Source organism: Narcine bancroftii, chromosome 9 (assembly GCF_036971445.1).
Source record: "Narcine bancroftii isolate sNarBan1 chromosome 9, sNarBan1.hap1, whole genome shotgun sequence".
Lineage (NCBI taxonomy): Eukaryota > Metazoa > Chordata > Chondrichthyes > Torpediniformes > Narcinidae > Narcine > Narcine bancroftii.
This window is the reverse complement of record NC_091477.1, coordinates 85,381,853-85,408,767: the sequence shown is the minus strand read 5'-3', so window position 1 is coordinate 85,408,767 and position 26,915 is coordinate 85,381,853. Positions and strand designations below refer to the sequence as shown.

Sequence of the window (26,915 nt, the reverse complement as noted above, 5' to 3'; positions counted from 1 at the left end):
GATGTAGAGGCTTATGGGGTATAGGTGAGAACAAGGGAAATCATCCTTATTGCGCGTGGGGGCAGAAGGGTAAGGCAGATATGTGGGTAATGGAAGAGGCCAGGGCAGATGTGCAGGAAATAGATGATGTGTGGTGGAAGGGCTGAGTTGATGATGGCAGAGGAAGAAGCTACATTTCTTGAAGCAGGAGGACATCTCTGATGATGTTAATATAATTGTATGTCAAAGGAATTCTCTCATTAGAGATAGCTGTTGCTTGGCACATGTGTACTGAGATGTTGTGTAAAGCCTGCTGAATGTAGGCATAGGCTACTTCACTTATTGAGGAGGTTAAAACAGAATGGAACATTGTGCAAGAAATAAATCCAAAATGTTTGAGCATCCATGTTACCTCTTAACCTCTTGCACATGTGAAAGGAGATACAGAGAGCTCAAAAGGAGTTGTTTTTTTAGCAAATTTACAATATAGTCTTTTCTTTTCCAAATATTGGAACACATTATAAATTTTAAATTTCCAAATATATGTTCAAACAAAATGTTCTTTATATTTTTTCCCATGCCCAAGTACACTTTCACCAGCATAGTTTAAATATAAATAACATTTGAAATTATGCACAATGAGTTGATTTTTAAAGATACTGCATGAACAATCCTCAAATTATTAAAGGGCAGTCAATTTAACAAGTGATTCAGTATTCAAGATCCAATCTAAGATGTTTGATTGAGTGAATTTTATCAATGATCTAACTGGTGAAACCTGCACCAGCAATCAATTTCTCCGTCTCTGCCACACCTGTTCCCAAGATGAGGTTTTCCAGTCCAGATCGTCTGAAATGTCTGCCTTCTTCCACAAATTTGGCATCCCCTCCATCACAATCAACTCAGCCTGCACCAGCATCTCCCACTCATCTGTCCAGGCCCCCTCTGCTCCAAGATGCAACAAACATAGACTCCCCTCATCCTCACCTACCATGCCACCAGCCTCCGCTTACAACATATCTGCTGGAATTTCTGGCACTTGGTACAGGAACCCACCACCAGACACATTTTTCCGTCTCCTCGCCTCTCACCCTTCCTTCTGCAAGGACTGCTCCCTCAGTAATTCCCTTGTGCACTGATCCCTCCCAACCCATCGGACCCCAGCACCTTCTCCTGCACCCACACCTCCTCCCTCACCATGGTCTGGGGCCCTAAACAGGCCTTTCACTCCAGTTGTAGATCCAGAGGACTTATTTGCTGCACCAAGTGCACCCTTTTTGGCATTGTCTATGTCAGAGAGACCGTCACAGACTGGGAGATCGCTTCGCTCAGCATCTCCGCTCTGTTCGCAACCACAGAGACCTCCCAGTGGCCGACCATTTCAGTTCTGAGTCACACTCCCATGCTCACATCTGTCCATGGCCTTGTGTACTATCCCACCCTGACCACCTGCAGATTGGAGGAACAACACCTTATTTTCTGTCTGGGGCCCCCTCCCAACTAGATGGCATTAGCATTGACTTTACTATCCTCCACTAAACCAGCTTCCCTTTTCTTTCCCCTCCCCCTTTTCCTGTCCTTCAGTTCTCCTACTCACCCAGTATCCTTCCTCCCCCACCCCCCCCACCTATCATCTCGTGCCTTTGTCAGCCCCTCCTCCCCAACACTCTTTTGTTCAGACACTTGATGGCATTTTTTCATACTTTGATGAAGAGCTCGAGCTTGAAACGTCAGTTCTGTATCTTCACATTTGCTATATAAAGGACACTATTTGACCTACTGAGCTTCTCCAGCATTTTGTGTTTTTTTTTTAACTGCACCAGCAATGATCTCCTAGAAAGAGGTTTCAATAAATGGACCCAATGAGCTTAAATGTTCACTCACACCTTTATAGTAAATGAAAATCCAACACCCATATTATTAAATAACAGACATGCAAAGAGAATGTGGTTTGAAAGGAATCTTAAAAGAAATTGCATAAGTGGATTCTATTTGTTTTATTACCTTTATTCTCCCTTTCCTCTAATTTTGCTTTTCAGTCCCTTTCAGTTTTGTCCCTCTCTACAGATGTTTGATTTCAGGACTTCAGCTATTGCCCCCCCCCCCCCCCCTCTGCTTTGATTGCATCTGAGTGCTCTCTTCCTCTAGAATTTGATTTCCCTGCAGTTGTAATTTTTCATTTTGTTCTCTACTTAACACACTTCTTAGCTTCAATTAAAAACAAATGCCTGCATGAGATCTGACCATAATTCATAAACCCCGTCTATTCATTCAATAGCTCGATGTTTCATCCACAGTAGTATTAGCTACATGGACATTAGATAGATATATTGATATTATCAATCAAGTTCTATTTATGTTTGGAAGGTCAAAATACTGTATGTGCTTTAACTTGATCATACCTTGCTATTTTTTTAAGCAACAAAATAAACTGAATTACTGCTTCATTTTTCAGAAATTAGTAAAGGTGTCTGGGCCTTGGTTCCTGATTTTCTTTTTTCTCTCCATCTTTCTGCAGAGAAACTGCAGGATAATTGTAACATTCCAATTGTCCTCTGATTAAGACGAGAAAATTCAATACAGACAATGGGATTGAAATTAGGTTCTGGTTAATTCTGACTGTCTGCACGGTGCAGCAAATTTACTTCATAGATCATCAAAAGAACTCTCAACCTCTGATTAAGATTGATCCCGCTTAAAGATAGTCATCTTAATCATTCATTTGCTCGTAAATGGTGTTTTCCTTCATTTTTAATGAGTAGTAAAATTTCAGTAGAGAAAGTACATTGGAAACATGGACAAATGAGTTTGAAGTAATCGTCAATGTAACTGGAAAACTTCCTAGTTTCCCTGAAGCATTTAGATCTTCTCATTATTCATTGCTCCAGGATCACAGGGTTAGTTGCACTGGAATTCAGTCAGTTGTGGGGTGCATGCTGTAGAAAGCTGAACCACAAAATTAGCTGTACCATCTCCCCTGGATTCGTCTCAAATAGTAAACTTCATTTTGTTTTAAAATGTGCCTTTTGAGGCATAGCTGCATGCTAAAGTGCATCCACAATTCAAAATTACTGGCCTTAGAACATGAAGCAACCTGGAGGTCTCGTATTGGTCAATGCAAGTAGCAGCTTGCCCAGTGAAAATCTTCACTGAGAGATTAATAGAATAAGCAAAAAACACAACATGCTGGAGAAGCTCAGCAGGTCAAACAGAGTCCTTCATGTAGCAAAGGTGGAAATACATAGCCAATGTTTTGGGCTTAAGCCCTTCATCAAGGTATCAGAGAATGTTGGCAGGATTCTGGGGAAAAGGGTGGGGTAGTGGGGAAGGAGGGGTGATGAAGGCAGGAGATCATAGGTGGATGAGGAACGGCAGCAATGACGGGGAGGAGGGATGGCTGGATGGGTAAGGGGGGAGGGGAGAACTGGAAAGAGAAGGTGAGCAAGCTTCACAGAAAGCAGAGAAGTTGATGTTTAGCAGAGCAATCTGAATGAGCATCTTGGCCTATTATGCCTGTTCCAATGCTACATCTATATGTGAGCATCCTATTTCAATTTCATCTTATTCTGTCAGCTTTCTGCTTTAATTGTTTATATCCTCAAGCAAGAGCTCTTGGACTTCCTTCCTGTTTCAAGAGGTCATGTACCATAAAAGTTTGTGTGGTTATGGTGGGACAGCCAGCAATGCTGATGTCTCACATCTGCAGTGACACAGATTCAATCCTGACTGTTGAGTGGTGTTTGCATTCTCTCTCTCTCTCTCTCCCTCTCTCACACACACCCCATGTGGGTTTACTCCCGCATCCCCCCCCAAAAAAATTGCAGGTTGACCAGCTCTGTAAATTGTCCCTTGTGGAGGGGACTGGTAGACTACAGGTCAGAGAGTTGGTGGAAATGTTAAGAGAATAAAATGAGTGAGGGTAAGATTAGAGTAAATGGTTGATGTGTACTCAGTAGCCCACAGTGATTGTAAGTACAAATGAAAAGGCACAGATTCACAAAATAGTATCCTTTAGGTCAATAATCTGACAAGTCCTCCACCCTTGGACCACTCCATAGACCTGCAGTTTATTTTCTTCAAGATCTTTAGCTCCCTTTCCCTATGCCCTTCATAAATGTCTCCACTAGATCCCATTTCTGTAGAAGAGAGAATGTTGTGAGCATCCCCAGGCACCATCCAAATTGCTAAAGTCTCACATTTCTGAATCGTTTTAGTACATTTCTTTTGTATTCTTTTCAAGGTCTTCACTTCATACTCAGTGTGCCCAGAAATGGCACAATTTCTGGTCGTATTAGTGTTTTATAGAAGTTAACCATGGCTTCCTGCTTGTTTTCTATGACTCTTTATATAAAGCCCAGGATCCCACGTTTAGTCAACACTTTCTCAGCATGCCTTCGTCCTTTCAATGAATGATCCTCATGCCTTCCAGCTCTCTGTTTTTGCACCTATTTTTGAGTTGTTGCTTAAGTTTTTTTTTACCTAAGTAATTTAAAAAGGATCCACCATTTGAAATTGGCTCAATTATAAAGGATACCTTGAGCAGCATCCACATGTTTGTCCACAAGATGAAAAATGCAAGATGAACGTCTTTAAAACCTTGAGGTTCTCAATAACCTATTTTTTTTTAAGTGGTGTTTCAAGTTTTTATAGAAGAAGGCTCAACACTTTATTAACCATGTCTGAGCCACTCCTCACTGAAAGCATATTTTGCATGTTGAAAATTGAATCCAACCCTAATTGGTACATACTTCAATGAAAAGTGATTTAGGCAATCTCAATTATAAACAGAAAATTCTGAAAATAAAACAGCACAGTCAGGCTGAAGAAGACATAATATTTTGGGATACTAAACCATCTCTTTGCATTTATTGGTATTGAACTTATTAAATTACCATTTGAGATATTCTTCCAACATGGAGATCACAGAGTATGCATTGGGAGGTGGGGAGATGAGTTCTCTGAAGACTAGGGAATTTGAGTCACTTCATCTTTCTTCCCTTTTACCCCTCTGTCCTATTGATTGGGGGATGAGGGAGTGTTTATTGTAGAAAGTGATCTTGGAGAAGTAGTCAGGGTGACCAGGGCAGTTGCTTTGTGACTTTTGTAATACTATTATTCTTTTCAGCTGCATGCATTGCCAAGATTTAGGAGTCCCTAATTACCCTTGAAATGATGCAGGTGAGCACCTTCTCAAGTTGGCTACAGCCACATTGCTGAACATACTCCCAAAATGTTCAATGTAGAGTTCCAGAATTTGGGATCAGTAATGGTGATGAATGAGGTGGTGTGTTTCTTACAAGAACAACCAATGCATCTATTGCCCTGGCCAATATGGTGGTAGAGGTTGTGAGTTTGGGAAATCCTGTGCGAATGACTATACAGTCTTTTTCCAGTGAAGTATTTAGGATAATGATAGATAAGGTGCCAATCAAGTGACATCATTTGTGAGTTGTCTCTTTCCCTTTTTCAGCAATCTCGGTTGGTATGTACTTCATACAATGCAATGGTTCAAATTGAAAATGCAGAACTATGCACGTTAGTAATTTATGCAAATTAGTAATAAACTTCCTAGGACTCAGCAGCATGTCATGTCATGGCAAACCAATCCATGTGATCTTTTATTGTCACTAGAAATAAAATAGCTCTGCTGCAGTAAAATGAATTTCATCATGAAAACATTGCCACAAGTTCAGATTTGTAAAAATCAAAGCACATCACATAGCATAACACTGAATGTCCACCAGTTATCATGTTCAAAACACCCTTCTGTGGCATGCATCATAATAATTAGTGCTGTTAAAAACAGCAAAAACATCCTTTGTTACAAAAGTTAGAAAATTTTCGAAAGGACAGAGGTGTAGTCTGGAATGTGGTTTGGGTCGAGAGCAGAATGAGGTTTGGGACGTTACATCGTCACCATTATAAAGAATACGCACAAAATACTTCTTTTTGTCCTTTACGTATTGCCAAATTTCAAAAATTAACCGGGCACCGTATCGAGGGAAGCCAGCATTAGGTATGCCCAGAGCACTGAGCAGAGGTGCTACTGTGACGTCGTGAGCAGAGTAGAGAGCAAATATCGCATCCTTTTTCCCTTGGATGATCTGTTGCATGCGAGTTACTGTCTGACTCAAAATTGGATGGGTTGCAAGCAGTGCATATTTATAGTACAGTTTCTTTTCCTGCCTGTCTCGCTCATCCTCCAGTTGATGTGCTTTCATGGCTCTTAAATGATCCAAGTTAATGCAACCATGCTCAGTGCAAGGGAATGAGATATTGTGGCAAAAATGGCACAGCAGGGAATCAATGGGGTTCGCTGCTCTTAACTGCCTGGTAGGAACGCCTACAATATTTGCCATATCATTGTAGGCCTCCTCCAACAGGTTATTCTTAATTCTCAAGCTGTACTGACGCCGCTGCTCTTCGTCCAGGTAGTGATTTCGCATGGGGCAATCACAGCTGTTGGAGCAGAAAATAGTGCTCCACTGGTACCGGATGTGTATTTTTCCCCAGTCAAATTTCGGCAGCAGACTGTACATTAGAGCCAGTCCACTTTCCAGCGTCCGGCTCTTTCCAGTGGATTCCACGTAAAGTTGCTTCATGGTCCAGTTGTCCGGCAGCAGCTTGTGTTTTCTAATGTACGTGTCGTGCAGATGATCTCCATTCAGGAGATGCTGGACCACACCTGCAACCAAACAGTCATGTTGAAGACAACCATTTTTAACAATAGGTTGAAAACAGCTGTCAGACTATCTTTCTATTTTTTAACACTTTCTTCTATTCTTAGAGCACCAAAAATGATACTCTGTGCAAGATCAGATTTGAATAGTTACATGGATGGGAGAGTTATGGAGTGCTATGATTTGGGTGCAGGCCGACGGGAACAGGGAGAATAATAATTTGGCCCAGACTATATGGGCCAAAGGGCCTCTTTGTGTGCTGTAGTGTCCTATGGTTCTATTGTCCTAACTGAATATATGAGTGTACCTAATCGCTCATCAGGTAACGGAATATTCATCAGCCTGAATACGGCTATCTATAGCCGCTTTCAGGTACTCAGATGCAGATAATGCGCTGGCAGATGCAGCTGGGACGTTCAGGTGACCACCTAGAAGATGCCTTTCTGTGCCGGCTGAAGGAGAGCCATGTCCGAGTGAGTGCCAGCTCCTGTGGACTATGGCTGTGGTCCCACTGCTGCTTTTGGGCGCAACGGGGGATTCTTCGAGCCGGAAAATACACCTTCAGGAGGAGGGTTAGGTAAGTGCTCAACCTGGCTGGGTTCTCCACTTTCAGGGGGCCACCCGACAGCCACATTGTGGTAGAATAGGCGGCTTTAGGTAACCAATGCTATGGTGTTTTAATGGATCATAGAGTACAAAGAGTATTTTGAAAGTTGATACTGAAAATAATGCATTTAACATGCTGATAATGGTATATCTCATACCATGGCATCAAACTCTCTACACGAATATACAAGTCATAGGGCAGGTGTTTTTCTACTTAAAACATACTGCATGAAAAGCAAGTACAACCCTCACATTGAGATTTGTACATTAGGTTCTTAACATCTTCATGTTAACTTAAAATATCTCTTGCCTGCCTCACCTGTCTGGGTGAGCTCCCCCATCTCACAAACTGTGTGGCTGGGAAAGAGTGCAATGTTGTTCAAGGGGCTGTCCAGTTGACCTTTGGCAGCGTCATTCCTAGTTTTTATGAACTTTTCCAGCAGCTGGTGAGAAGGTTCCCTTGTAACAAAAAGGAAAAAAAACCTTAATAGTCATGGGTATAAATTTAATGAATAGTTTAGTCCTTAAATACAGTAAAACCCCTGGTATCCAGCACTTATGGGGATAAGTGTATTTTCTGGTTGCATAAAACTTACTCTTACAATGTCCAACTAATAAGCCTGCATTAAGAATACAGTTTAAAAGGCAAAATTATTATACTTGTACTGAACAAATTTTACTTGCATGAATACATAAGCCTTAAAGCATTTTACTTTATTTTCAGTCACATTCTTTGAAAACATTTAACTATCATTGCATCTGCAAGTTCCTCCTCCTCCATGGAGCTGCCTAAAAGACTAACAATAACATGACAGATAATTAACCAACCCTCCCCCAAGTTTACAGATAAAAGCCTCTGACCAGGGCAATTCTTATGATGCAAGGATAAGGAGACAACCTAACGGTGAGCAACATCAAATAGCTTGTCATTACTAGGCAATGCCATTTTATTTAAACCACTTTTATTCAAACAGCTGCTACAAACAAAGCACGACCAAAGCATTCCTACCTTCACCATAGGTTCAAGTGTTATTTTAGAGAACATTTTAAATCTGCATATTTCTTAGCTATTCTTTTATTTATTTTCCTTTTTTTTTTGCCGGTTGCATGAGGCTGCTATTTGCTTGAATTTTGGAGGGTTTTACTGTGATACAATGATACTTGGCACTTGCCAACTCCCAAAGCAGTTGCACACAAGCCAAGATCCTCTGTTTTTGTTGACTCTCCATCCCCCAGAATGCACTGAGTCTTGCCAGCAGCTTGCTGGGATCTCACCCAAAAACTCATTCCTGTGTGCCCATCTAGGTGCTGCATTTCAGCTAGTTTGCAGCAATTATTTGCAACATATTTTTTGCAACAATTTGCTGTTACCAATCTTGAGATTTGTACCTTAGGTTATTAACATATTCATGTTAACTTAAAATATCTCTTGCCTGCCTCACTGTCTGGGTGAGCTCCCCCATCTCACAAACTGTGTGGCTGGGAAAGAGTGCAATGTTGCAACAAGCCTTCCCATCATTAACCCTAAAAAAGCCATTGAGAAAAGTAGTGATTAACTTTAAGATGCAATGGGATTCAAACAGCTACTTTTAAATGAACTTCCCTGACTTTTTAGGTCAGTCAGTTTTGGTTTCATCTGTTAGAGGAAAGTACTGGAAGAATAGGTCCTTCGTGAAGTGACCTTCCCTTGGAACAGAATGACTTGTCTGTTGAGTAATGTAGTGGAATCTGACGAAGGCAACAGCTGAGAGGGTGGAGGGGAGAAAAATCGATAAATGGACGATGTTCATAAAAATAGATTTTGATTTCCCAAGCCCTCCAACCACAGGGGCAGCCCGATTTGTCACAAATACATATGGAAGAGGAGCAAGTTTCACAAAGCTCTTGGATTCATTAAAGTGGAGTTCTCTGCAAGACAGACGTGAAGCACACCACCTGGCCTGTCTTTACAAAACATTAAACTGCTAGCTCGATACAGATCACCAATTCTACACCGAATCGAAGCCTGCTAGGAGTAGTCGAGGGCAAGCCACCCAATTTGTAGAGCCATCTTCCAAACAGATATGTACAGGAATTCATTCTACCTAATCCAGTTAAAGCATGGAATAATTTTCACCCTACCATACTCACATAACTAGAGCCAATTACATTTAAGGCAGTTCTTCTTCAAGATCTCCTCCTCAAGCATGCTATCCCCCACCTCCAGTTTAAATTCCAGAAGGAATATTTTGGAGGATCAAGAACCAAATAAATGGATTTCAAAATAAATTTTCACTTAAAAAAAGATCACCATATTTTATACTTCCAAAATGACCAACAGTAAATCAGTGTTCATCTGATGTACACTCATTGCTGATACATAATATAGCTGCCAGTTTATAGATAAGATTCCATGAGCAGAAAAAATAAACTCTAAATCCCACTCCAAGGCAATTCATATCATCTCACTCAGAAGATGGAATCTCAGTTTAACATCACATCCTCAGGATGACATTTCTTACTAAGCACTGTAGCAGTGGCATGCAACAAATTGGTAGGACATGACCCACCTCTCACAAAGCCAATGTTGACTTCTGCTAATCTGACCATGATTTTCCAAATGTGCGTCAATCTTATCCCTAAGTATCCTTTCCACTAATTTCTCTACCAGTGATATGAGCCTTCCTGACCTGTAATTTGTCACTGTGACTTCACAGTTTTGCTTCTGCTTTATAAACATGACTGAATTGAGTGGTGTTAATGTGGAAGTTTATCTGCAGATTGACTTTAAGAAAGTACCCTTGCAAATATTGTGATACTCCTGTTGATCTTAATGATCACAGAATTTTAACTGCTTATGAAGGAATTGGTTTCAGTCAAGTGAGATAATTTATAGATTAGTTGAGATAGAGTATTAATTATTTTTGAGATAAATCAAAGGCAATTCCCATTGATGAAAAAAAATGAATCCAACCATAACTCCATCAAAGACAAAACGAAGCATCAATGTGCACCAAGCATGGAATGCTTTCATGGCTGCTAATGTGAGATGATAAAAATGCATAAGCGATTGCAATTTCTTGTATTTTCATATGGTAGGACAAGGGTGGAGGTATGGAGGGGGTAAAAGTGTGGGCTGGCCGCCAGAAGCCTGACTGGAACCAGGGAAGAGGGTGCAGAGTAGGGATAGAGGTGAACAGACACAGCAGATTGTTGTAAAACACAAAAGTTTACAGATGCTGTGATTTCCGGAAAAACACAGAAATGCTGGAGGACGTCAGGAGGGCATCCATGGGAGGTAAAGAGATATTACTGACGTTTTGGCCCTGAGCCTTTCCTCAAGGCATGTGCAGATTGTTGACTGAGGGTGGTCCATAGATCAGCCACAAGACCAGAGCAGAAGTCAGCCACTCATCTCATCAATTCTGCTGCTGCATCATGAGCTGATCCATTCCCCCACTCACCTGCCTTCTCGCCATAATCTTTGATACCCTGACTATTCAGATACCTATCAATTCTTACCTTAAATACACCCAAAGGCTTGGCCTCCACAGCTGCCTGTGGCAGCATGTTCCAAACCATTCTCTGGTTAAAGAAATTCCCCCCCACACACATCTGTTTTAAATGGGTATCCTTCAATCGTGAAGTTGTGTCCTTGTCGTATAATTCTGTAAGGGTTAATTCTCAGAGGTTTTTATTTTGACATGAATCAACACCTCTGTGGAAATGGACAAGCTGCAATTTGTTCTATACATGAATAGTCATCTGGCATGCCACATCAGTAATTTTTGGATTTCAGAGGTGAGTCACAAGTATAGATACAACATTCCATCCCAATAGTAAGGGGGCAAGTTGTGGGTGGAGTCATGACAAACCCCAGTATATAAAGATCTTGGTGCAGTTTAACATGCCCTATCATCTCCTTTCACCATTGTAAGGAAATTATATTCAACAAAAAGGAGAAAAGAAAGTAACATCCAGGATCTGCCATTCCTGAAAACTGAACAATAAACTCCAAAGACAACCCTTTAAGCAATTCTGAAAAAAATACATGCATTCTTTATCCAATAAATTAGCTGTTACATCTCACTCCTTTCTCTCACAGGACTGGCAATTCTTGCTCCCTTAATGCAGCAAGCTGAACCCTCCTCCTTGCCGTGTACCTCCGCTGTCTACTGCACTTCACAGGTGCAACTTGATCAGGTCAGTGAGTTCTTCTCTGACAAGAGTAAATGGGGGAGAGGGACAGAGAAAATAATACACAGAATTTTACCTTACATTGTACCTGTATCAACTCTCTAAAGGAGTAGTTTAAATTGCAGTTGGTAACAAAATCAGGCAGATCTAGGTTTGTTCCCAGTGCCCAAGCCAGGTTGACCCCAGCCCCACCAAGAGGTGGGCCCCAGGGAAAGGGGAAAATGTGGTTGAAGTTGAGTCTTCACCTCAAGTCTTCATCAGCATCTTCTGCAAGTCATCAGGATAAACTGGGCAGTGGTCCAGTTGGCATCTCTCCAGGGAGATGTGGATGTTGAAGCATGTTGTGGGAGATGTGGATGTCACGCTTAACAATTTTCCTTTCAGATATGAAAAGCAAGGAACAATAAGTTATGACCCTAGACTTGCAATTGGGATGTGATGGGGAGGTAGGAAATGTGAATTGTTCAAAATCAGGGATGGGAAGAACAATTGGTGGAGAGGATATTTTGAGTTTTAGGGACCAGGGAAGTTGATGGCTGGTTCCTAGCATTGAGGAAGGAGCTGCTCGAAGTGTAACTTCTGCAGATCAAGCACAACCATTAAACATTGGATGGACAGAGTGTCTAACAATGTTCATTTTGGACTAATTTCCCTAGGTAATTCTCTAAATGAGTAGAATAATAAGAATGGTGTCAAAACTGCTAATCCATGCAAATTAGATTACAATGGTAATTACACAATTGAAATTCCAGAGCCCTGCAAGGGGAACCTTGGGTTCCACTCATTGAAAGATTAATTTTCACACATGTAGCACTGAAATAAGACAGCACCATGAGATCAATAGGAAGCAAATGCATTGAGAAATGAGGTCAAAGATTGTTTTACTAAAAATAAATTAGGAAATATTATTAGCAACTTGACATTTTATTTAAAATTTAGATGAATAAAATAGTTTAATATGAGGATTTAGGATTAAAGTATTTGTATACATTCTGCTATTTCAGTTTGTGAAAATAAATATTTGATTAGACTATGATTGAACTGGCAGAACTTCAGATCAGTTTTCTTGGTAAAGTCAGAAACATTACAATAGATAAACAGGAAGAGACAAAGGAGGAATATATAAATATCTTACACAGCAGTTTTCTTTGGGAAGTAATACATGTGTGTGCCTGCTGATGTTAGATGATTTCTTTTACTTCCTGGTCTCTCGTTGTAGCTGTTCCTTTTTAATGAGTGCACACATTGACACAATGATCCTTTACATGTACATGTAGATTTATATATTGTGAGGGGAGGGGGGAAGATTTCAGATTGATACTCGATCTCCCAGGGCTACGTTGAGGAGATACCAGACTTCTACACACTAGGGTTGCCAATCATGCAATTTGTAAGGTTATGTTTTCATTGTATTGCAGGGAAACAAAAAAATTGAATGCTGGAAGTACTTAGTGGGTCAAGCACTATCTGTGGAAGCAAAAGCTGTATGTTGATATTTCAGATCGAGACCCTGCATTAGGAGTGAGTAAAAATAAACCATTGTCAATATGGATATGGCAATTCAAGGAAAGGTGGAATTGAGGCTAGTAGATTAAAGCTGGAACCAAATAGGGAGGGGATGAGAATGGTGTACAAATGGAGGAAGGTGAGAGTGTGTGGGAGAACACTACCTGAAATTGGAAAATTCACTGTTAGTACCACAGGGTTGTAAATTGCTCAAATGAATACATTCTGTTTGGCTTTGTAACAGCGGAAAAGTTTGAGGATGCACAGGTTGTTGTGGAAATGTGAAAGAGCATTGAGGTGACATTCAACTGATGGCTCAAGATGGGGATTGTGTGGGCTCAGTAGGCACTAAGACTATGAAGGCATGACACCAAATGTATCTTCTTATTGAAGAAACAGAGACAAAGAAGCATTTGTACAAAAAGTGAGGGAGGCAGACCATTGTCGTTTATTGTCAACCGATTGTACAAGTACAACCTGACAAAACATTGATCTCCAGTCCTCGGTGCAAAACACACTGACATACAACCAGAAAGAACTTGCATGCAGACAAACAATACATATATGGAACAGGTATTTCACTATACAAATAAATAAATATTGTTTCATGAATATGAGAGCCTCTGATGGTTAGTGTGATCAGTTCCTCAGCCTGGTGGTGCTGGCTCTGATCCTCCTGTATCTCTTTCCCAATGGGAACAGTTGAAAGATGCTGTGTGCAGGGTGGAAGGGGTCCTCAATGATTGTGCGCGCACTCTTCAGTCAATGATCCAGTAGATCATGTCGAAGGAGGGGAAGGAGATTCCAGTCATCCTCTCTGCCATTCTTATGGTCCTCTGGATTGAACTCTGATCCATTTCTCTGCAGCAACTATACCACACTGTAATACAAATGGCCAGAATGCTCTCAATAAAGCTCCTACAGAACATTAACATAATGGTTGCCAGTAAACTTGCCTGCTTCAGTCTTCTCAGGAAGTGCAGTAACTGTTGCACTTTCCTGACAAGTGAGGAATGTTGTATATTCATGATAGGTCACAAGTTAAGTGAACTCCCAAGAAACTTGGTTCTCTCCACTACAGAGTTATTGATGGGTACTGGAGGGTGGTCATTGCTGGTCCTCATGAAGTCCACAATCGTTGCCTTTGCCTTGTCCACACTGAGGGTCAGGTTGTTACTTTCACACCATTTCACAAGATTTTCCACCTCTTCTCTGTAGTGCAACTCCTCATTGTTGGGTCATCTGCAAACTTGATGACTCTGTTGGAGATGCAGCATGGGCCAGTAGGGTGAACAGAAATGGGCTGACGTGCACCAGTGCTCAATATGACAGTGCTCAATGTTCTGCTACTGACCTGAACAGACTGTGATCTTTCCGTGAGGAACTCCAGGATCCAGTTACAGAGAGGGCAGCTTCTCCACCAGCCTCTGGGGAATGATTGAGTTGAAGTCAATGAACAGCAGCCTGGTGTAAGAGGCGTTGTTCTCCACGTGAGTCAGGACGGAGTGAAGTAACAAGGTTATTGTTGCACAGCCTCTACAGTTTTGGTCACAGTTCTAGTACAGACAATCTCTCATGGAAATTCCCAGCAGCCACTTTGTGTAAATGTAAGAAGAGCACGCAAGAATGGAATTTCCATGAGTTTTCCTATCTTCTCTAATAATTTCTATAGAAACTCTGAAGAAAGGATATAACAAGTTATTTGGTGTCCTATTTAGAGCTACAGTAAGAGAGCAGAGAATCCTTGCTGAAAGCCCAAGAACAATCTCCAGTAAACAGTTAATCAAAACACAAAAATGTTGGAAGAACTCATCCGGTCCATAGGAGGGAAAGAAATATTACTGACATCTCAGGCCAGAGCCCTTCCTTGTGGTAGGTAGGGCTCGAAGTGGGCTCTTTACCTCCTATGGATGCTGCAAGACCAGCTGAGTTCTTCCACTACTTTTTTTAAACTTCAATCACCGCATCTGCAGACTTTAATGTTTCACTCCAGCAAACTGCTTTCCAGTATATTTCCTAAGAGCCACCAGAGGGCAATGCAGAGCCACCCGATCATTACAGCAGGCTGAAACCCGAAGGACGATAACACATTTAAATTTAGATGTACAGCACGGTAACAGGCCATTTTGGCCCACGAGTCTGTGCCACCCAATTAATCTACAATACAATGTAGCATGTATTTTTAAGAGGATATCAAATTTACCACTACTAAAGGAACTGGTGATAGCATTTATCTCTCAAAACCACTTTGCAGCTGCAATCTTTTAACTTTCTAAATATATGTTTCTACAAGAATCTCCGCCTAGCAAAGGCATGAGCTTTACAGAAATAACACCCTTACAGGTAAAGGTGGGGCAGTGTTTTGGAGGATGTCCTGCACTGCAAAAAAAAAAAATCCTATTGGGATTTGTAACTGGGCTCAGACACAGAAGACTAAGCAATTATGCAACTGTAGGGTGGCTGTTCCCACTACAGCTGTATGCTAACAAGAGACCCAGTGTTTTGGGAGTGGAGTGCCTTAAAAGATAAAAGCTTGGTAGATAATTCAGACTTTCACTCTTGGCCCTCTGCATGTATCAACCACTGTAACCTGATAAATCAAACCACACCTCTTTAAACTAATGTAAAAATCTTTGTTATCTGTTTCAACAGATAAAATGTAACATCATGTTAAAATACATAATCAATATAGATCCCACCAGAAGAGAAGTATGGTGAAATCCCCAGTGTTTGGTACCTACAGGGATCACGGATGTCAGATATGCCAATTTTCCAGTTGACTGAGACACACTTTACAATGCCTAACTAATATACCTGCATTAAGAATAAACAGTTTAAAAATGCAAAAGTAAGTGCAAATTGTAAATATTTTTTTTAAAATCAGTATTGTTGTCCTTGATTATGTAAAGTTCACTTTAATCAGGTCATTCCCATAACTTACAAAATTTGAATTCGTCGGCAGTGTCACAGCGTTGCACCAACCGCTGTGCTAATGATGTTTCTCTCATAACCACGTCTCCCCCCCAAAGTGACCGATTAGGCCTTACTAATATCCTTAATACTAATAAAAATAAAGACTCTTACTAGGATAAGTAGACACTTTGGGGAGAGTTGCCCAGTGGCATCGGTCGGTTCTTCATCCTGCGCACCGCAACTTATTCAAACCTTGTTCAAATAGCTGCAGCAGGCAGGGCATGACCATGGCTGAATCGTTGATCCAGTTTCATCAAGAGGTTATATGTGGCTTCAGAGAACAATTTTACTTTTACAATTTTAACCATGTATTTAAAGTTTTATTTATTCTTGTATAGTTTGAATCATTTGTTTATTCCCTTTTGAGCCAGTTGCTTGAATTCCGGATACTGGGGATTTTACTGTAGTTGATTTCAGAACCAAAAAAGAAGAAAAGTGACAGTACACCAGCACAAAATCAAGATGATCAACTGTATGTCTTCCTCCTTCCTCCCACGGAAAGAGGCAAGGTGACAGACTGGCAGAAATCACCCGCTTGTTCTCTGAAGCATGAAATGAGGTTTAAAGTGTCAGAAAGAACACCACAGAACAGAGAATCAGTAACAAATTTGTAGCAATGGAAAGGGAGCCTTTTATGGATTTTTTTTTTTACACAGCTGCTGTGTTCCAATATTTTACCTCCTAGACCCCTAGTAAATTTTTCCAGAACATCGTGTGGGTCTAAGTTCCAGTTTGATCCTTCTGCAATGTTTTCCTCCAAATGTCTCAAAACCCACCCTACTCCTTGCAAGAACTTTATAGCTTCAAGATCTCTGAGGTCTTCCATTGTTGACCTCCTGACTTAATATAATTTCTCCACCATTCACAACCCTTTCCTCAGCTGTCAAGACCCAAGTTTGGCAGAGGTTTGGGGATTTGAATTCCAAATACATCTCAAAACCTCTTCCCCCTTTCCATAAATGTACAACTAATATTACCTCATGTAGTTCACTCTCAAATATAACTTGATAATAATTGAGTAAATTATCTAGGAATACATTTAAGACTCAACTTTCCATAAACCTGCATGTCCAAACTTGTATTAATTCATGTTCGTACAGATCCTTGAACTTAGTTACACTAATTTCCAGTTAAACAATGCCTTGATTTTAAAATTCTCATCTGGTTTTCAAATCCTTTCATCATTTCAAAACTGCTTGCCTCTTTATGCAGATCCAACATTTCACATCTACAACTTATTCTGCATTTTGAGCACCACCATTGTTGATTAATCCAACTCTTAGACCCATTCCTTCAGATGCCAAGCCCTCACCACTCTTTCTCATTTAAAACTCTTTTTAAAGTAAGTTTCTTCAAAGCATTCGATTGTGTTGGTTGGTGCCAACTCCTATGGAAAGGCCTTGCAGCATATTTATTGAATTGAAACCACTATATTAAATAAGGTTAGCATTTTTATATGGATGCTTGTTACTCCTGCTGAATTTAAAAGTGGTATTCGTTATTAGTAAATCAAAACCAAGGGAAGAGAAGAATAACCCAGGTACTTATTTACAAACATTATCCAGTTATTCCAGCCACAGCGTGAACATTGAGCGATGCCTTAATTGAATTTGTTGCAGTCGTGTACAGTCTGCCATCACTCACACCTGACTAAAGAGGGGCTGCCATGGCGATCTATGAACAGGACCAGTCTCACTAATGAATTGGCCTTTGAGTTTCACTGGAATCAAAGGCACAAACAGCTGGGCACTGAGGGCGACAATAATGCGAGGGCAGAAAAGCCCAAAGTCACAACTACTTTTATTTTCCTTACAAGCGACTTCTTTGATTCCTTGGAACTTGCAAGCACTAGCCTACAGAGTTCCAACTCAAAACTGACTGCCAGATTTATTGACTCAAATGGAATCTCCGAGTCCTCACAGAAACCCATCTCAGCCCTTAACAAAGAGAAAAGACAATTCTTCACATAAATTATCATGATAGACCAAAAAAAAAACCAAATAGCAGCATATCGAGAAGCGGACAAAGAGAGCCTAATGGGCAGTCTTCAGCCTCGCTAAAATAAACCATGGATTGGGGATTGTAAAACACCATGCTTTTGTCTTGAACTATCAACACACAGCCTACCTGTCAGAAAGACCCCGTAACATCTGATCCCTGCAGGGGGATTTTTGAGCAATTGCTGCCTCTCTGACCACTCCAAAGGGAAATTGCTCTCTTGGCATTTCAATACATTTTGATCTGAATTTCAGATCATTATTTTTTTTGTGCCAAGGAAACATGAACCAGGCATAAGAACTTTCTCAGATGACCAATTAAGACCAAGGAGGAACCAGGATCTTCTCATGGTCTGCATGTTCAGAATACTGATACAATTGAGGCTTACCAAACATAACAGATCATACTACAATTGAAAGAATGTCAGACAATATACTCTCTGGGAACGTCTTAGAAAGAAGCAATTAGGTACTGTGGAGATTATAAATGAGTAGAATATTGTGGAGGTAAGATCGAGAATTTAATGGAAAATACACAATGATGGATAACAGAATGACAGCTAAGTCACCACATTGATTTGATTGAAGTTAAGGAAATTGGTGATGCATTAAGATTGGATTTGCAATTTTAAAATTCTCATTACCAACATTTTGCATCACACATCTGTCCCCATGGGACTAAAATCCTTTCAGAATACCTCCCTAAGTACATTGTTTAGCTCCTTCATGTTAAAACTAAGCCACCTTAAATACAGTATAATACTCAGATGAACAAAAGCATTTCCTCAAACTCTTGTATCAATGTTTTCTACTGATATGAGCAGCAGAATGTTAAATTTAATACTGTCAGAAAAGAGAATACCTTAGTTTAATAGACTGAAAGTTGCTAATTAGAAGTTCCGGACAGGGTATTGAATCTGCCAATCAGCCAAGATTCTGTGTCTGCTTATTCTATCCCTGCTCTAAAGCAAAGATTAAAGATGGAGGTTTTGAAGATAAATGTAAATTCAAAGTGTAGGTGTTAGAGCAGTCATTTTACAATAAAAACTGTGTCCACTCAGCAGAACAGAATGTGTCCTTTGACAGAGCATACATTGGCCCGTGTCATCTTCTGCACAGAGGTATTTTATAATAGACTGTTCGCCAATAGCCTTACAGAGTATGCCTATTTTACACATATATACTGAATGAGAATGAGTCATTTTGAACACAGAACTCAGAATGCTATCTGGGCAAAGAAATTTTGAAGTGGGCATTCAAGGATGAGAATAGAGAGAGAATGGAGAGAGGCAGTGTGAAAGGGGAAATCTGAGGAACTGACAGGAACAAAACAAATAAATGAGAAGGACAGAGCAAAGGTAGAATGGGCAGACAAAAAGAAAGTGTCTCAAGGAGGTAATATTTATAATGCTCGAGTACCATGACATGCAAGTCCTAATGGAGGTGCTGCCTGCAACACCAAGCCTGCATGCTGGCAGATGTCATATCCATCAGTAGATAATAGTTGTTAAGATACTGGACACATGGTCATGATTTTGGACCACTGATTAATAGGCATGAATTAATAGCAACTGAGGAATTAAAATTCTATATTTACAGATTTTTTTTGAAAGATTATATTTGTAATTATTGTCATAAAGACCCAGGCAGTTCACCAATTTTTAACAGAGAAAGAAATGTGTGGATCTCACCTGATCTGGCCCTTGTATCTCTCAATATTTCCCAATTACAATTGACTCTTAATTGCTTCCTCATTCAGAACTGGAGCTGGTAATAAATGTCATCCCCTGAATATATGAAAAAAAGCCTGTTGCAGCACCCAATGGTAAATTCATCTTAACAGCATATTTAATCAACATATGGCAACTACCTTTCTCACTAATGACACCAGAGTCACACTTCCACAAGAGTGTCATGAACAATTCCACAGCCGAGGCTGTCAGTCTGCTTTAGTTTCACTGACAACACTTTTCCTGTACTGTTACCAGTGTTCCAAGGCAAAAATTAATGCCAAGTTTATATACAGAGTCTGTTTGGATTGCACACACGGGATTCATTTAAAAAGATGCAGTTTTAATTACATTTTACTTTTGAGGTGAGGAATTGAAATCTGTCCAATATTTTAGGGCAACAGCTTTCCCAGGATGAAACCTTGCAACCAGCCCCATTTACCCGTGGATCAAAATCTCTAATTAGTACAGCACTCTAACTATGCAAGACTGCTGAAAGGTTTCGGTGTAAAACCTTGTAACTTTGTTCCAAGGTAAAGTTTAGAATCTAAGGCAGTGATTCTCAACCTTTTTCTTTCCATTCACATACCATTTTAAGTAACCTCTATCCCAGCAATGCTCTGTGATTAGTAAAGGATTGCTTAAGGTGGTATGTGGGTGGGAAAGGAAGGTTGAGAATTACTGCTCTAGACTCAATTGTTATTAAATATTTTTCTTGAGAAAAATTGTCAGTGGCCCATTTCCTTTGGAGTTATGAAACCATGCACATAATGAGTCAATTGGGTACAATTAAATTTTTCTTTCCACCCACGTACCACCTTAAGCAATCCTTTACTATTCACAGAGTACCTTTGGCATAGGGAATACTTAAAGTGGTATGTGAGTGGAAAGAAAAAGATCAATGATCTATGGTGAATAAAATGGTAAGGGGACACTGGGAAGTGATTGGAATCATACTGACTCCTTAAGGTAATGCTTTTCTGCCACATCAAATGGTTTTTCATAAAATAAAAGCTAATGAGCAGGAGGTAACACATTGACATGGATGGAAGATTGATTGGTCAACAAGAATTGGAGACCAGGCATAAATGAGTCTTCTAGTTAGCAAGACTGAATTGACTGTAAACAAATTACTTGGATCAAAATAACAAAAATATGATTGATAAAGCCAAGTTAGAAAATGAGGATTTAATTCCATTCTCCCAATTTCTCCTCACCAGTGTCTTTAAAAGACTTCCCCCTAATCACATATTGCCCTTTATTGCAGCTCAGTGGTTCTCAGCCTTTGTCTTTCGACTCACATACCACTTTTAGTATTCCCTATGCCATCGGTACTCTGTGATTAGTAAGGGATTGCTTAAGGTTATATGTGGGTGGAATGACAAAGTTTGAAAACCACTGTTTTAATCGTACCTAACTGACTGATTATGTGCATGGTTTCACAACTCCAAAGGAAATGAGCCAATGACAATTTTTCTCAAGCAAAATATTTCCCAGGTGATTCTCAACCTTCCCTTCCCTCTCACATACCACCTTAAGCAATCCCTTACTAATCAGAGCACTGATGGGATAGGGATTACTTAAGTGATATCTGAGTGGAAAGAAAAAGGTTGAGAACCACTGCTGTAGCTGAAGGACTTCTTGATCCTTTTCCCTCTACTTCCCACACTTGAGCTTTTACCCTTTCTTATCCCATCACCAGGATAAGTCTCCTTTGTCTTCACCTTACACTCATCAGTCATTACATTCAACAGATTATTCTCCATAACTTCTACTACCTCCAATGGGGTTCCACCGCCATGTAAATTCTTGCCTCCATTGCAGCATTTCAAGGACACAGCTTCCTCTGCTACTTGCACCTCTACCAACTAGCCCATTCTTTTGGTCTTCTCCAGACAATGGCAGGAGATAAAGCACTTGCACCTTTAGCCTTCCCAGCATCTAAAGGCTCAAACAATTCTTTCAAGTGAAGCAGAGATTCACCAGCACTTCCTCCAATCCAATGTGTCACATTTGGTATCTCGACATTGTCTATTATACAAAGGCCTCAGCAGCTGAAGAACCCACACAGGCTGTCGGTGACTGGAGGCCGAAGGACTCACACAGGCTGCGGGACGCTGGAGGCTGACGCGTGGGAATCAGAATCAGAGAGGGTGAGGGCAAGAAGGGCTCCTGAAAGGGCCTTGGGGGCTGAAACCTTTCTGGTTGTATCAGAGATTTGAATTTGGGAGCTCGGCTTTTCCAATTAATTGAACAGGGAGCTGTGCGACTGCAGAGGTTGCAAGAGCGCTAGAGGAAAATGCCTCTTTTGTTTATTGTTGAAGACGCTGGGCAACGCTAGTGGGGCTTTGTGTGTCTTTATGGCAGGCAAAAGTTGATGAATTTTGCGTATTATTTCATTTTGTGTATTAGTACATGGCAATAAAGGAATATTAAATGTACAGTGGAAAAAACCAAACTGATTTAACAACTACTTTGCAGAACACATCATGTAGTCCACAAAAGCAAGCCTGAGCTGTTAATTGTCTATCACTTTAATCCTTCACCTAATTGCCTTTAGCTCCTAACTTGCTTCAACAATCCCTAATGAAAACTGGAGGGACACAACTTTCAGTATTTGCAGTTTTTGTTTGGAACATAAAGCAAGTGATTACAGAGGGTGTTGCTGGCACCATACTAGAGTACTGTGTATAATATTGATCTCCTTATTTAAAGACTTCAATGCCTTTTAAGAAGTTGGCAGAAGACGTCAAGAGTAATACACAAAATAGACAGGTTCCCTTGTTAGGAAAAATTGAACGGGCCCAGCTTGTATCAGCTATGGTTTAAGAGAGTGAGAGGAACTTTCAATACGAGATCTTGAGAATAAGAGGAGGATGATTTGTCTTGTGGGATAATCTATTACTGTTCAAAGGTGAGTGGTTGTTTATTCATCAATATTAAGAGTTTTTTCCTCTTGGGAGCTACGATTCATTGGAATACTTTAAAGGCTAGTAGAAGCAGTATCGAATATTTTTGAGGCAGAGATTTAAAAAAAGTCCTTGATAACTAAAAAGCTGACAGGTCAACCCACATAGATAGGAATGCAGGATTGAAGCTTCAAGCCTTGAGCTATAGAATAACAGAGCAAGCTTGAAGGGGCATGCACAATTCTTGCTCCTAATTGATATGTTTTTTTATGGAATTAAACAGGAAAGTCTGCAGGTGCTGGGATGACAATACACAAAAGTTCTGAAGAAACTCAACAGGTCACCCAGCATCTGTAGGGAGTAAAGGGCAATCAACGTTTCAGGACTGAGCCCTTTGTCAAGATACGAACAAAAAGCAGGAGATGTCTGAATAAAAAGGTGAGAGGAGGAGGGAAGAAGGGAGTAAGGGGAGAAGAACAAGCTATCAGGTAAGAGGTCATATGTGGATATAAGTGAAAGGGGAGAAGAGAAAAAACAGGATACTTTAATCTATTTATGGTCTCCTATCCATCAACCTGTCTCTCACAGTAAGAGCAATCCTTCATACATGATATGCAGACATAAATGCTTTATACAAGATACAATATCCTAATTAATATCTTGGACTGGGGAGATAATGTGTGTGAATCTGTCACTAAAGCTAATTCCAAACTGGTTTAGTCTGGTCAAAAGCATAGTATCAGAGCAAGCAGGCATAATTTTATCTGATTATTTTAAACAAGTTGAAGTCTTTATCAAAGCATCTCTTGCACACATAGAGTAAATAGTTATTCTTTTTGAACAGCTTGATTCCAGCCCACATCTCTTCCTTTTTGCTTCTTTATTTTAAAATACTCAATAGGCCTTGTGGCCTATTATCCTTGTAAAATCTGTGAATAATGGCACACTGCAAGTCAATAAATTAAATGTGAATTTGTAGCAGCCCACAGCCCACTCTAGGGGCCGACACAGGAAATGGCTGCCGAACGCGGCGATCGAGCAAGCAGCGCCCAGGATGAGAAACCCGCTCCCATAGGGCACAGTCATAGCAACAATCACCGCCAGCAGATTGCAGAAGATCCAATCCGAGACCGTGGATCTGGGACAGCCGATCAGCAGCCACCCCATTCAAGCCACGCCCCCCATGGTGAAGCAGCTGGATGTCTACAAAAGGCAGAGCTGCAGCCCAATAAAGTCAGTGCCGTGTGAGAGTCTTCTTTCTTTAACATTGAGCTATAACTACATTATACCTCCATCAGCCAGCTCCCCACTATGACCACCAGCCCCCCCACATCTCCATCGGGCACACAGAACTCAAAACGGTCAACCAGTTTACCTACCTCGGCTGCACCATTTCATCGGATGCAAGGATCGACAACGAGATGGACAACAGACTCGCCAAGGCAAATAGCGCCTTTGAAAGACTACACAAAAGAGTCTGGAAAAACAACCACCTGAAGAAACACACAAAGATCAGCGTGTACAGAGCCGTTGTCATTCCCACGCTCCTGTTCACCTCCGAATCATGGGTCCTCTACCGGCATCACCTACGGCTCCTAGAACGCTTCCATCAGCGTTGTCTCCGCTCCATCCTCAACATTCATTGGAATGACTTCATCACCAACATCAAAGTACTCGTGCTGGCAGAGTCCGCAAGCATCGAATCCATGCTGCTGAAGACCCAACTGCGCTGGGTGGGTCACGTCTCCAGAATGGAGGACCATCGCCTTCCCAAGATCGTGTTATATGGCGAGCTCTCCACTGGCCACTGAGACAGAGGTGCACCAAAGAAGAGGTACAAGGACTGCTTAAAGAAATCACCTGCCACATTGACCACCGCCAGTGGGCTGATATCACCTCCAACCGTGCATCTTGGCACCTCACAGTTCGGCGGGCTGCAACCTCCTTTGAAGAAGACCGCAGAGCCCACCTCACTGACAAAAGACAACACCCAACCCCAACCAACCAATTTTCCCTTGCAACCGCTGCAACTGTGCCTGCCTGTCCTGCATCGGACTTGTCAGTCACCAACGAGCTTGCAGCAGACGTGGACATACCCCTCCATAAATCTTCGTCCGTGAAGCCAAGCCAAAGACCTCGAACTATAACTGTAGTATCCCACTACAAATTAATCATTGATACGTTTTCAAATGTAACCCTTCCCCCAAATAAAATCCCAAATAAGAAAAAAGAAAGGAGAAGAGAGAAGGGAGGACAGAAAAAGAAAGGAAGAAGGAAAAGGGGGAAAAAGAGAGAGGAGCTGTCGAGATCTGGAATCCAGTTCAACATAAAGAGGGAAGGGGACTCAATTATTTTTGTCTAAATCAGTGATTCTCAACCATTTACTTTCCACTCACATACCACTTTAAGTATTCCCCATGCCATTGGTGCCAGTGATTAGTAAGGGATTGCTAATAAGGGAGTGGGAAGGGGTTGAGAACCACTGCTCTAGACTCAATTGTTACTGAAATATTTTGCTTAAGAAAAATTGTCATTGGCCCATTTCCTTTGGAGTTATGAAACCGTGCACATAACGAGTCAATGAGGTATGATTAAAACAGTGGTTTTCAAACTTTTTCTTTCCACCACGTACCACCTTAAGAAATCCCTTACTAATCACAGAGCACCTATGGCAATACTTAAAGTGGTATGAGTGTGGAAAGAATAAGGTTGAGAACCACTGGTCTAAATCTCAATAAAAGGAAGAAAAATAAATAAAATGAATATCTTATTTATTAAGTATTCAACCCCACACTTTGTGGATAAGGTTCCCATATCTGCAAAGACGAGTTGTATCTATTCCTTAAATTGGAAGTAATTTTCCTTTCTCCAGGGGAACACAACTATGCTTTTCAGTATTCCAACAGGCTATTTCCAAGAGATAGACTTCCAGGTAACCACAATATACTTCCTAGTCTATTGTCAATGTGGTTTTAAGAAATCCTAATTGATAGACAGCCTCATTTTAGGTCTTACATCCATAATATTTCCAAAGAGAAACAATTCTGGACTTAGAGGCAATTGTTTGAAAATGCCTTGCAGAATGCTTGAATCTGAAAACACTTTTTTTTTAAGCTAATCTGGGAGATGGATTTAAAATCACCCGCCTAATCATTCTGCTCCAGGTTTGATGTACAATTTATTTTCTTATGTCACCTGTAATGCTACTTCCTTTCACTGGTGCTTTATTTATGGGAGAGGAGTTCTCTAAACAGAAAAGGAAAAGGAAAAGTTTATTTATCATCAGATTACACAAGTACAACCTGACAAAACAGTGTTCTCTGGTCCTTGGTGCAAAACTTGCAGACACACAACCAAACATAAGACACATACAGACAAGCAATACATATCCAGGACAAATATACATACAAAAATACACAAATATTATTTGATAAATAGTAGAGTCTTGGATGGCTAGTGGGAGCAGTTCATTTAGTCATTCAGCATTCTCATTGCCTGTGGGGAGAAGCTGTTCCTCAGCTTGGTGGTGCTGGTTCTGATACTCCTGTATCTCTTTCCTGATGGGAGCAGCTGAAAGATGCTGGGTGCAGGGTGGTAAGTGTGCTCAACAATTTTGTGCAGCCTCTTCAGACAATTCAGACAATGATACCAGTAGATCAAGTTAATTAGGAGAGGGGTGGGGGTTGGGATAATCCAGTGATCTTCTCTGCCACTCATAGTCCTGTGGATTGATCACCGATCCACTTCTCTACAGCAACCGGCGATGCCCGTGCTATCTTGATAGAGCTCCTGTAGAAGGTTGACATGTTGGTGGCTGGTTGCCTTGTCTTCTTCAGACTTCTCAGGAAGTGCCATCACTGTTGCACCTTCATGACAAATGAGATGTTGTAGGTCCCAGTTATGTCATTCCAAGGAACTTGGTGCTCTCCAATAACAAATTTTTAATGTGTAGTGGAGGATTGTCATTCCTGAAATCCACGATCATCTCCTTCGTCTTGTCCATGTTGAGACTCAGTATGTTATTCTCACACCTTACCAAAGATTTTACACCTCTTCTCTGTACTGCGACTTATCATTGTTTCTGATGAGGCCGACGACTGTTCTGCCATATCCCAAATAGATGATGCTGTTGGAGATGGATCTGGATCTGGTGATGCAGTCGTTGGTCAGTAGTGTGAATAGAAGTGGGCTGAGCACACAACCGTGAGGTGCGCCAGTGCTCATTGTGACAGAGCTCGATGTTCTGCTTCCGACCAGGTCAGAAGTCCAGAATCCAGTTACACAGAGGGGTGTTAAGTCCCAGTGAAGATAGCTGCTTCTGAGGAATAATTGTACTAAATGCCAAGCTGCAGCCTGGCG

At 40.9% G+C, this 26,915-nt stretch overlaps 1 protein-coding gene across 10 annotated transcripts in view; it reads right to left on the bottom strand.

The window, feature by feature from the left end:
• Positions 1–5,565: 5,565 nt before the first annotated feature.
• Positions 5,566–26,915, bottom strand: part of pxylp1 (2-phosphoxylose phosphatase 1) — a 202,075-nt gene continuing 180,725 nt past the window's right edge. For all 10 annotated transcript variants that reach the window (XM_069896677.1, XM_069896678.1, XM_069896679.1 and 7 more), the window contains 2 exons: positions 7,585–7,724; positions 5,566–6,664 (listed from right to left, as the gene is read on the bottom strand). In XM_069896677.1, coding sequence (XP_069752778.1) covers positions 5,733–6,664; positions 7,585–7,724 — 1,072 coding nt within the window. In that variant the 3' untranslated portion in view covers positions 5,566–5,732. The remainder of the gene's footprint in view (positions 6,665–7,584; positions 7,725–26,915) is intronic.